Below are 12,285 nucleotides of genomic sequence, written 5' to 3'. Positions count from 1 at the left end.
AGATTATACATATCAAAATACATTCAGCACGAGATCCCTAAAATGTATGGAATAGGGGTATGGCCACAAAACCATCCCTATGAGGCAAGACAATACATTTCTGATCAAGATCTGATGCTTTAACACACCTGAGTATGTCAGATGTATGTGAAATATTGTAAATGTTCAGAAAGTCAGAGTTGAACGGGTACTTGAAGAACAAAGACTTTTCTAAAAATTCTTTGTATACCACGTACAGCCCATCATTGCATTCAACAATGTTGTGTATGCAACAAAGATCATTGCCAATGTAAAAAACATTATCCCCTGTTGAAAGTTTAAGGGTCCATTTCTCACAAGCCATCTCACCGTACTGCGCTTTGACTGACAGGCCACCTACAATGGGCCCAACAAAGTGTTGTTTTTTGAAAGACGTAGGCCTACCATGTGAAAGGGCGTCAGGAATTGTCATCTCCGACAACCGGCGGATAATTTGGGCAAGTGGGAACTCTGGTTTTCGCACAAGTTTTTTAATCTTGTGCAGGTAATTTTCATATGGAAATGCCGAAAAGCGGTCAAGGCAACCATTTTGTTGGAGGTCATCTGCTAGATGTACCAAATTATGCACATTATAAACTAGTTGGTCCTTCCCGTATATTTCACCGAAGTGACATACAAACGATTGAAGTAAAGTTTTGGCATACTGGCTGTGACAGGATAGTTTAGGACTTACTAACATGGCAATGCCAGAGAACAGCAGCATGAAATTGCTGTACATGTTTTGGTCCAGAAAGCTACCCAACATTACAGGTCCTGTGTACAGCAGAAATTGTCTCAATTCTGTCGCCTTCCAACGATCCAATTCCCGCAGCGATCTAGGCTTTCTGGCAAACTCCACAGGAATAGGGTCTCATTGCTATCAGCATTGCGGACATTTTCTCTGCTACTGTTGCAGGTACTTTGACATTCAGTGGATCCCTGAGCCAGGTTTGGAGCACTCGCTTGACGACACCTAAACACACCAAGTGCATATAGTCCAGAGGGAATTGGGACACCATGCCGACACCACTACCAAGAAACGGATGTGGCCACTCGTGGTGATGACCCTCATCAACCATCTGTTCAAACGATTGGTCTGTTCTTAGTGCATAATTTTTACTCGGGTAGGTCAGACGTCTGTTAAGATACTTTCCTGGCTGTGCACATTTGTCACAGCCATGACAGCCATTGTGACTCTTGGTATTTTTCACAAAGGCTCTGGCTGGTGTGTCACATATGACTGTGTCTAGCTTGAGCTTAAATGTCTTGCCCTCTTCATCAAACCCTTTTTCAAGCTCTTGTTACTCTGTGACAAAGTCTTGAAGGAACTGCAGAGGTAGGTTTCTTTTCCCCACAGTACAAACCTATTACCACTGGTTCCTTCATTGGAACGCTCAGTAGTAGACCAAGTTGCAAGGTAGAGCTTTTAAATAAGGGAAGTCTATCAATGTTAATTTGCAGTTTCAGTGTGACATTGTCTGCCAGTGTGTGTATTTGGATAGTGTGTTTTTAATTGCAAGTAGTGGTACTGTCCCCCAGCCCTTTCCAGAATGGAATACTTAGTTTTAGTCCTAAGGAGGGTCCTTCTGTCCTTAGGAAGTTCAGGATGGTGAATGCGCATACGGCTCAACAGTGCTGGTAAAGCCACTAAAGAAATGCCAAATTGTATGGCCCAGTTTGAAATGGTTTCAGATAGTGAAATTGTCTCATTGACTTCACCATCTGAATCAGATGACTGAATCAGCCCATCGCCACCGCCAACCAGAAAACCCTCAGACATGCCTTCATCAACCACCATGCCACATTCCTCCTCACTTAAGACTGCTGCAGTTGTATTGTCTGAACAAGTTTGATTGTTGGAATTTAGGTCTTTTCCAAAAAAAACTCTACACTGACATCTGTAGAGTCCTCCTCTGTCATTAGTAAGTCAGTCAGGGGAGGTTTATAGTCATCACTAATTTGCCTGAGACGTCTGTCTACATCTACATGGGTCCTCCGTCTCAGGGTGGAGAGGGAGACGGGCACAGTCTTTCTATTCATTTCTAAAAGAAATATTCCAGAAACACAAAAGAAAGATTGCAACCAGTGAGGTGTAAAAAAAAGGACCATCAGTTGTTATGTGTTTTCCAAAATAAATTTAAAAAAGGCAAAAGGTGTGCAGAACTTGCCTGAGAATGATCTTTTTTTTTTTTTTTAGTTTTTCTCCAGTATCAAGTCATCCAGAGATAGTTGTACATACAACACTATGAACAGGATATTCTAATATCTTACTTGACACACTTTTAACGGCATAATTAGCCAAAATGTCAGCAAATATTATAACTGGAGAGGGGTGAGAAATTACTTAATGTTACATATGTGCTCAGGAAAATCATTGGAGAGCAGGTAACTAATCAATCCCGAAATAAATGCCATCCAAATGGGGCTTTGTTAACTTTTTGTTAACTGAAATCTATATGTAGCTGAAATTTAGCTAACATGCTTTTCTAACATTAGGCTAATGTTAAGCTGAGTTAACGTTAACATTAGCTTACACAATATTTTGTAATGTATTAAATCAGCAAACAAAGCAATTAACTACTTGTGATTTAAGTAATTGTACTGGAAATGCAACTAAACTGAACAAATGAAGCATATTTTGAAATGCTTACCGTTTACGTGTCCGCAGACTTGACTTGCTCTAACTAATGCAAAGCATTCTGGCTCCGTTCTGGCTGTTTCTCTAACCGTCAGCGATGAGAAAAAGGGCGCGTCCGATGTGTGGATCCGCCTGGGATCCGTAGCGGGTCGGCTGTTTTACGGGGCGCTGTCCGAAGGCGGGGCATATCCTTTGCGCATCGCCAAAATGAGTGAGATAGTACGGCGGATCTGCCGACTTGAGGGCGGATCCGCCCCGGAGTCTACTGCTATCTGGGTTGGCCTCCGCCAGTGTTGCGCTTTGTCACCAATCCTGTTTGTGATATTCATGGACAGGATTTTGAGGCGTAGTCATGGGGGAGGGGGTCTGCAGTTCGGTGGGCTTTGTCAGATGATGTGGTCCTAATGGCTTCATCGGTCTGTGACCTTCAGCACTCACTGGATCGGTTCGCGGCCGAGTGTGAAGAAGCTGGGATGAGGATCAGTGCCTCCAAATCTGAGGCCATGCTTTTCAGCAGGAAACCGATGGACTGTCCACTCCGGTTAGGGAATGAGGCCTTACCCCAAGTGAAGGAGTTCAAGTATCTCGGGGTCTTGTTCTTGAGAGAGGGAACAATGGAGTGTGAGATGGGCTGGAGAATCGGAGCAGCGGGAACAGTACTGCAGTCGCTTTACTGCACCGTTGTGAGGAAAAGAGAGCTGAGCCAGAAGGCAAAGCTCTCTGTCTACCGGGCCATTTTCGTTCCTACCCTCACCTATGGTCATGAAGGATGGGTCATGACCGAAAGAACGAGATCACGGATACAAGCGGCCGAAATGGGATTTCTCTGCAAGGTGGCTGGCATCTCCCTTAGGGATAAGGTGAGAAGTTCAGTCATCCGGGTGGGACTCGGAGTAGAACCGCTGCTTCTTCGTGTTGAAAGGAGCCAGTTCAGGCGGTTCGGGCACCTAGTAAGCATGCCACCTGGGCGCCTCCGTAGGGAGGTGTTCCAGGCACGTCCAGCTGGGAAGAGACCGAGGGGTAGACCTAGGACCAGGTGGAGGGATTATACAGTGGTATGCAAAAGTTTGGGCACCCCTTAGGAAAACCACTGCATCAGTTTGTCACTTGCTGAGCTTTTGAAGCAGCAACTTCATTTTAACATATGTTATACCTTATGGTAACAGAAACATCTCAGTAGTGAAATAACTTTTATTGGTCAAACAGAAACATGTTTATGTGCATTCAAACAAAAATAGGCATGTGCATAAATTTGGGCACCCCTAAGAAATAATTCCATTAATATTTAGTATTGCCTCCTTTTGCTGCAATAACGGCCTGTAGACGCCTCCTGTAGCCACAGACAAGTCCCTTAAGCCTGGCAGGTGGTATTTTGGCCCATTCTTCCACACAAAACGTCTCCAGTTCAGTCAGGTTTCTTGGCCTCCGTGCATGGACAGCCTTCTTCAAATAAATCCATACATTTTCAATGATGTTAAGGTCTGGGGACTGGGATGGCCATTCCAGAACATTGTACCTGTGCTTCTGCATGAATTCCTTGGTGGATTTTGATCGGTGCTTAGGATCATTGTCCTGCTGAAAAATCCAACCCCGGCGTAGCTTCAACTTTGTGACTGACTCTAGAACATTCTTGTCAAGAATCTCCTGGTACTGTAAGGAATTCATGTGGCCCTCAACTTTAACAAGTTTTCCAGTACCTGTGCTAGCCACACAGCCCCATAACATGATAGATCCTCCACCAAATTTTACAGTGGGCAACAAGTTCTTTTCATTGAATGCAGTGTGTTTTTTTCGCCATGCATACCTGTTCATGTTATGACCAAATAACTCAATCTTGGTCTCATCTGACCACAGTATTTTGTTCCAAAATGCTTCTGGCTTGTCCAGATGTGCTTTTGCATACCTCATGCGACTCTTCTTGTGATTAACACTCAGGAAAGGCTTTTTGCACATCACCCTTCCAATGAGCTCTTCCTGGTGCAAAGTACGCTGGATTGTGGAACGGTGAACAACTACACCATCAGCAGCCAGATGTTGTTGTAGTTCTCTGGAGGTGGTCTGTGGCTTCTCTGTGACCATTTTCACCATCCTTCGCCTGTGCCTTTCCCCTATTTTTGTCGGCCTACCACATCTTTCCTTCACACGGACTGTTCCTGTGGCCTTCCATTTCACAACTACGTTTCTGACTGTGGAGACAGACAGTTTAAACCTGTCAGATAATTTTTTGTACCCTTCTCCTAATTTATAATGTTGGATTATCTTAGCTTTCAGGTCAGTGGAGAGTTGTTTTGAGGTCCCCATCTTGCCACTCCCTAAGAAAGAACCTAGGCCAGGCACAGCCAGCTATTACCTATGTTAAATAGCCTTTTTCATGATTGGTTCCACCTGTCTTTGTAATTGAAGGCCTAATGAGCTAATCAAAGCAATTTTGTGCAGCAACCTGTCAGCTATAAATCCGTACAGGTGTTGAAATGAATGCTATTTATAAGGGTGCCCAAACTTTTGCACATCCCATTTTTTGCATTTTATTTTATTATAATAAAACTATGTAATGCTACCCTAAGAATTTTGGTCTGGAAAACACTAAAACGTCTACATCTTTGTAGGAAAACAAATGTTGTTGCTGTGATCTTCTATTATAAAGGAAAAGCAAATTGTCATGAAATCTCAGAGGGGTGCCCAAACTTTTGCATACCACTGTATCTCTTCGCTGGCCTGGGAGCGCCTTGGAATCGCCCAGTCAGAGCTGGTTGATGTGGCCAGGGAAAGAGAAGTTTCGGGCACTCTGCTGGAGCTGTTACCTCCGCGACCCTGACGGAAAAGCGGGAGAAGATGGATGGTTGGATGGATCTGATACAAAAATAAACTGAACATTTTTGTAGTTGTAAACTCACGTTGATTATCCACATTTATTTTGTTAAATGCAAAGGAAATACAATGTTTTTTAAAAAATAAATTATTACATTTATCTTATTTAATGCAAAATGTGATAATATCCTTGACATTGGGAATAAAAAAAAACATACGCTATTATAATCAGAGATTAATCCCCCTTGCCAGAAACACTCTAGCCTTTATTTAAACTTGGTTAAAACATATCTAAATAAATATTTGTGTCCCGTGCCATAAATTTAATCATGCCATCAGTTTTCAGATAAAGCCAAGGCAGCAACAGTTGCTTAATAATTATTTTCACCTCCCGTGTTGCTTTCAACCCACCAGCTTTTATGGGGAAAACAAATGAAATAATTATGAGGCGTGTTTTCTCACTATTTTACGCATAAAAAAACAGGCTGCTGTGTATGTGCCAGAAGCAGCACCCTCTGAGAAATCAGCTGTTTATTTCATGAGTTCCTTTTTGGGAGCATCCGTCAATGTGCCACCTGGTGGATCGATGAACCATTGCAGCTGGTTTCAACATCATTTGAAATCATCATCATCATCATCAGTCGTGTCCACTTCGTCACACTGGGGGTTTTCCTTTCGGCGAGATCCTGTCACGGACCCATATAGGTGGGGACTCTTGAAATCAGGGGCTACATCTGTATAACAATGGGATGTTGAAGGGGGGCCCTTTATTCATTAAGATGTTTTGGATGTGGAAGTGAAGCCTCAAATAATTTCATAATTTAAATGGTATTCTATCAGTCATGCTCACCCTAATATTTTGCACATTTGTATACAAAGCTACCTCTTTTAATATATGCACAGCTTTTCACTTTTCATTTGCACATATATTATTTTGTGATTTTATTCCATGTAGTTGTTTGTTATATCTATATTTTATGTAAATATGTATCTATATTTTGATGTTATAATTATTTGTTTTTATATATTTTTAGAATCATTTTATTTTTATGGTCCTGTTCTTACAATTGATCTTCTTTCCCTGTGTTTTTATTTATGCACCATACAATGAGAAATTCTAAAGTACAAATATGCAAAAAGAATCCAAGAAGCTTCTCATGCAACAGCATTTACTAATAAAATGATATGATACTTCTACAAAAGAAACACAGCTGTGGTCCTTCCCCATGTCACTGACCACAGTCCACATTGAAGTAGCTAATCTGTCTACAGCTGCATGGAAAAGATCTCGATCTTCTCTTCACATCACGCGTTTCTACTCTCTGTTCCTTCTGGTCTCGTGAATTATGTCATTTAATGTTACATTTCAATATATTGATTTTTTCTCACACTTCCCAAGGGAAGATTTTATTGCAATTTAAAGTACAAGTACAAAATACATTTAGAAAGGTAGAGCTCATTTTCAGCTCGGTGTCTCTAGATCAGCCCAGGCAATGCAATGGCTGCTCCCATTATTTGCCAAAATACCAATATCTGAATATGTATGAGGCAAATCTGTTAAGAAAAAAATCAATAAGTCAGGATTTCTCTGGACATTTAAGATTCACTCGGTTGAGCTATTGATTAGGCTGTGTGAAATTAAATGACTCACCGGTAGATTTAAAACTCTCAGAGACAGAGGACAATCAGTCCAAGGACAAATCTCCAGCAAAGAGAATCTCAATGGAATCTAAAGTAGATAGTCAATTAGGACAAATCTGCACTGCTAGCTAAGCGGGTCTATCACAACCTACGACAGTGACAGAATGTTCCAATTTCAAGGCAAGAAGTCCAAACCATCAGCTGAGGGAAACTGATGCTACAGATAGATCACTTGATTTCGGGCGTCCCCACCCGCACCGGTCTTGTACGGCTTGGTGGCCGGCCCTCGCCAAAAGGAAAACCCCCAGTGTGACGTAGTGGACACGGCACAGACTTGTGACGCCCCCTTGATATTTGATATGGATAGAAACTGCAATGGCTCATCGATCCACCAGGTGGCGAATTGATGGACGCTGCCACCATGGAACTCATGAAATAAACAGCTGATTCCTCAGAGGGTGCTGCTTCTGGCACAGACACAGCAGCCTGTTACTATAGAAACTTAAAAAGACCTTGAAGCAACATTTTGCCCTTAAACCTGTACTATATTGATATTTATAGTATCCAAAGATTTTTTTTTAATTCCCACTATCACGGTTAGAATCATATTGTCCATTAAATAAGATAAATGTAATCATTTAAAAAAAAATCAGAATTATTTTTTCATCCAAAACTGGGATTTTGTTTGTTTGTTTGTTTTTTTTTGTGTTAAAGCAGCGAAATACAATATGAAGCAAAACAAATAGTTAGAAATAGAAATAAGAAATATACAAATAAAATAGTGAAATGAAATATTTAATAAAAGAAAATTCATGTGGTTTAATCCACGTGTGTTTACAACTACAAAAATAATCGGTTTGTTTTTGTATCACATCCAACGGGATGAAATGCATGATTTGTAATCATCATCATAACAATCATTTAATGTATCTAAGTTTGCCTAATTCACATGAAAGCACTAACAAATGCGAACATGCTCTAGTCACTTTCATTAAAACGTTAATTATTGCCTGAGCTCAGTAATTCACTAAAATAGGTTTATTTCTAATGCAGCCTCGTCATTTCACCACGGGCAGACAACAATATTTATAGTGTCCATTGTTTACTGTATTATTGTTGAGCTATTGCTGTTTATATTTGTATGTTTAGCGTCGATTTTTAACATGCAGGGAAGTTCAACATCCAAGGTAGACGACTTGAGATCCTGACATCACGTCAACATAAGACAAGTTGGGAGTGAGAACGTGTTGGATCAGCAGTGCTGTGACTCTCTTTAAGTTTCACACCTAATGGCCATCGGAAAGTGCCACAGCTATCCCATCCCCCTCTGATCTCCAGCAGTATTTTTAACTGTAGGCTCGGGTTTGCATATTCATGCTGTTGCAGTTCCTGCTGCTTCTATGTCGCATTGCTGTTAATAAACGTCCATGGAAATATCGAGTGTTTAATACAAGTCAAAAACACTGAAAATGATTTAACTTGGTAATAATAATGACTTATATTTATTCCCTTTTGGATGTGTACGATGTTTGACTTCAGTGTTTAGAGTACTGGTCTATCTCTTCGTCTGTTCTCTGCTGCAGACAGCCGAGCTGTGTGCTGGCAGACCGGACCATTACCCAGTCTTGGACAGGGGAGAAACTAGTGCCCCGTTGACACATAGACTGATCCTGTGTTTTATCCATGCCTGATTGGCTTAGTGCAGGGGTTTTCAACTGGTTTTGTCCCAGGGACCACCATTCGGACTAGAAAGCAATCCGCGGCCCACTGATGTGCCTGCGCGTGCGCGTGTGTATTTGGTGTTACATGCATAGCTCAATGCATGAAACATGAAAGAGAGGCCACGCAGATTTTATAATAATAAAAGTAGATTTATTAAATTAAATTAAATTAAAGATTATTTTAAAGAAAGAATAAAGAATAATAAAGTGTTGTGCAATTCAGTATTGGGAAAAGTAACTAAAAATGTCATGCAAAGTCAGTCTAGGTGTGTGACAAAACAACAACGGAGAACAAAAATCCAACAACACCGGAGAACCAAAATCCAACAAATGAAGACCAAGGCAGCCTCAACTGCTGGCTGGTCAGGGCTTTTATAACCCAGCCAGGACAGACCTGTCACCAATCACCTGCTGTAGAGACAGAGAGATTGAGAAAAGCAGAGAGAGATTGAGAAAAGCAGGGAGAGAGAACAGGCTTACCATTAACACAGGGCGGGGCCTAAACCCGCCAGGGTCGTAACAGTGAAAACATGGGAGAATTAGGCCTACCTGTCAGTGTGATATCTGGGCGTGGTGAAGTCCACACAGCCTGTCTATTCGTGGCGAAATGGTAGACAGAGACAGTCTCATGTCATTCTCTGGATCAAGCCTAGCCCTGTACTTATTCTTTAAGTACGCCAGTGTAGAAAAACCACTCTCACACAGGTATGTGGTTGGAAAGGGCAAAAGACACCTCATTGCTTTTGCAGCAAGCTGTGGAAATTCTGTCTGGCAACTTATCCAGAATTTAACAAGGGGCTGTGTGTCGTACATATGCCTCCTGACAGAGTCTGTGGACATCTCAATCAGCTTATCCTCTTCCACAGCCGTCAGACTTGACCCTACTGATGCATCGTCACTGAATGGGAGCAGGATCCACTTGCTGTCACGGCGCCACTCTTCCGAATCAGTGAAGTACTTTGCGAATTGACGCACAAGCTTCCTCAAATGCTCACATATAGTGTCGTTGATGTCAGTGCTGTCAGGGTATTCCTCAACTGAAGGAAACATCGCCAAGTTATTGCTCTCCACTCGTTCGATCCACTTTGACATTTTTTTCACAAATGCGTCGAGCTTCTCGTAGAGCTGCATGACGTTTGCATCTCTCCCTTGCATGGAGCTGTTCAACTTGTTCAGCTCTGCAAAAACATCTGTGAGGTACGCCAGCTTAGTTAACCAGTAACTATCGTTGAAATTGGAAGCCAGATCAGAATGCTTCTCGCACAAGAACTCGTAGATAGCTCCGCGTAGTTCAAACACACGGGCGAGCACAGCGCCGCGAGACAGCCAACGCACCTCTGAATGATAAAGGAGAGAGCTGTGTTCACTTCCCAAGTCATGGCATAGGGATGAAAACAGGCGTGTATTCAATGCGTTTCGTTTTATGAAGTTGACCGTCTTGACAACGACATCAAACACACCACTGAGCTCAACACTGAGATCTTTGGAGGCGAGAGCCTCTCTATGAATCAGGCAGTGTGTCCAAATTACCCCCGGAGCCACCCTCCTTACATGCGCAAACAGTCCAGTCTTGCTGCCACTCATGGCTCGGGCCCCATCGCTGCATAATGCAACGCACCTCTGCCACGAGATATTGTATAAAAAATCGTCCAGTGCTTTAAATATTTCTACACCGGTAGTTCGCCCGGGCAGTGGTTTGCAAAAAAGAAATTCCTCGCACATAGTGCCACTGTCCTCGTATCGCACAAATGTTAACAGTTGCGCATCATTAGTAACATCTGTCGTCTCGTCGATTTGAAGGGAAAACAGAACTGTCTGAAGTTTTGCCATCAGCTGGTCTTTGACATCATTTGCCATTTCCCCAATTCGTCTTCCGATTGTGTTGTCTGACAACGGAATAGTTTTTAATTTGTTGGCACATTCTTCGCTTACCATAGCTCTGCACATATCTATGGCTGCTGGCAATATAAGCTGCTCTGCAATGGTATGGGGCTTCTTACTTTTTGCAACCCTGAGAGCGACCAGATACGATGCTTTCAGTGCGTTTTCATTTATTTTTGCACTCTTCCTCATGGTAGCCTGCTGTCCTTTGAAATCACGCAACATCTGTTGCATGTACTCAACGGGTTTGGCCTTCAAGTGGACGTGATGCGTCTCCATATGCCGCGTAAGTTTCGACGGCTTCATAGCTTCATTACAGAGAATTGTTGAACATACGAAACACAGTGGTACCTCCTCTCCTGCTCTGTCTGTCGTCACTGTGAATCCATATTTAACATATTCCTCATTGTATTTTCTTTTTCGTCTTTTTTGCGAAGTTGACGCTTCGGAAGCCTGTCCTTGCCCTATCGTGGCGGCCTGTCCCTCTGTCGTGGCAGCCTGACCCTCTGTCATGGCAGCCTGTCCCTCTGGCACTTTCCTCACTACAAAACGATCCATTGGTGCTAGATATATAGCTAGACTAGTACATATGTAACAAATGTTTGCTGTACTACAACCTATCTTAAAATACTCTCGTCGGCTATGCTTATAAATGTGTGTCAACTTTGCTCGCAAGACTGTACGTAATGAATAATAAGTGAGGTTAGCGACGCAACTCATTACCATTAGCGAATCACAGGCTACCATAGACTGGATAGGCGCAAGGCTACATTCTGTCAGCTTGAATTTCCTTTATATTATTTTAAACATATTTTTCACGATATGTAACGGTATTCTGGAAATGTGTTGAAATATCAAAGCGAATTTATATTAAAAAAAAACAATGGTGAACTGATCAACATAGGCTCTTGTCACGGACCACATGCAATGCCGCCGCGGACCACCAGGGGTCCGCGGACCACCGGTTGAAAACCCCTGGCTTAGTGCTTTTGCGATTGCGACTGTTTTTTTCATTCAATGGAAGTGTTTTCTGAAGTATTTCAGCGTTCCAGTCCCTGAGTGGGATCCTTCACATGGCCCAACCAGTTCATTAGCATTACAATAGGTCCTGGTCATCAACAGTTCTCCCCCGAGTGAGAAGCTGCCGAAAAGCCAACGTTCTACTTAAAAAGCTATATGTAGAAAAGTGCTGTACTGTGTAAAAACACCACAACAAGATTCAATAAGTTGTCCTGCATATTTAAGCAAACTATTGTAAAGGTAAAAGTATGAGCAGCAAAAATAAATAAGTTTAAATATTATTATTATTATTATTATTATTATTATTATTATTATTATTATTATTATTATTATTATTATTATTATTATTATTATTATCAATAAATATACAAAGACTATATATTATTGAATTATAATTAAGATAATAGGATGAGATAAACTTTAGTTATTCTCAAATCTGGATGTTTTATCGTTAAAGTAAAAAACAAAGAATTGCACATCATTTCATACTATTACACACAGTGTGTGTAATAGTATACATTAAAAAAAAGTGTAAAAGTAATGTGTTACATTTCCCTG

The 12,285-nt window shown here is 41.6% G+C and overlaps 1 protein-coding gene across 1 annotated transcript; it reads right to left on the bottom strand.

The window, feature by feature from the left end:
* Positions 1–8,807: 8,807 nt before the first annotated feature.
* On the bottom strand, positions 8,808–10,454 carry LOC134859462 (protein FAM200A-like). Its single transcript, XM_063875962.1, has 2 exons — positions 9,376–10,454; positions 8,808–9,237 (listed from the first exon to the last, which is right to left on the bottom strand). The coding sequence occupies exon 1, from the start codon at positions 10,408–10,410 to the stop codon at positions 9,379–9,381; it is 1,032 nt and encodes a 343-aa protein (XP_063732032.1). The 5' UTR covers positions 10,411–10,454; the 3' UTR covers positions 8,808–9,237; positions 9,376–9,378.
* Positions 10,455–12,285: the final 1,831 nt, after the last annotated feature.

The sequence above is a fragment of the Eleginops maclovinus genome, chromosome 23 (genome assembly GCF_036324505.1).
Source record: "Eleginops maclovinus isolate JMC-PN-2008 ecotype Puerto Natales chromosome 23, JC_Emac_rtc_rv5, whole genome shotgun sequence".
Classification (NCBI taxonomy): Eukaryota; Metazoa; Chordata; class Actinopteri; order Perciformes; family Eleginopidae; genus Eleginops; species Eleginops maclovinus.
This window is presented reverse-complemented; position numbering and strand designations above follow the sequence as displayed.

What these genes read in the sequence shown, in the direction of transcription:
- LOC134859462 (XM_063875962.1), bottom strand. Translation starts at nt 10,410, where the DNA reads ATGAGTGGCAGCAAGACTGGACTGTTTGCGCATGTAAGGAGGGTGGCT.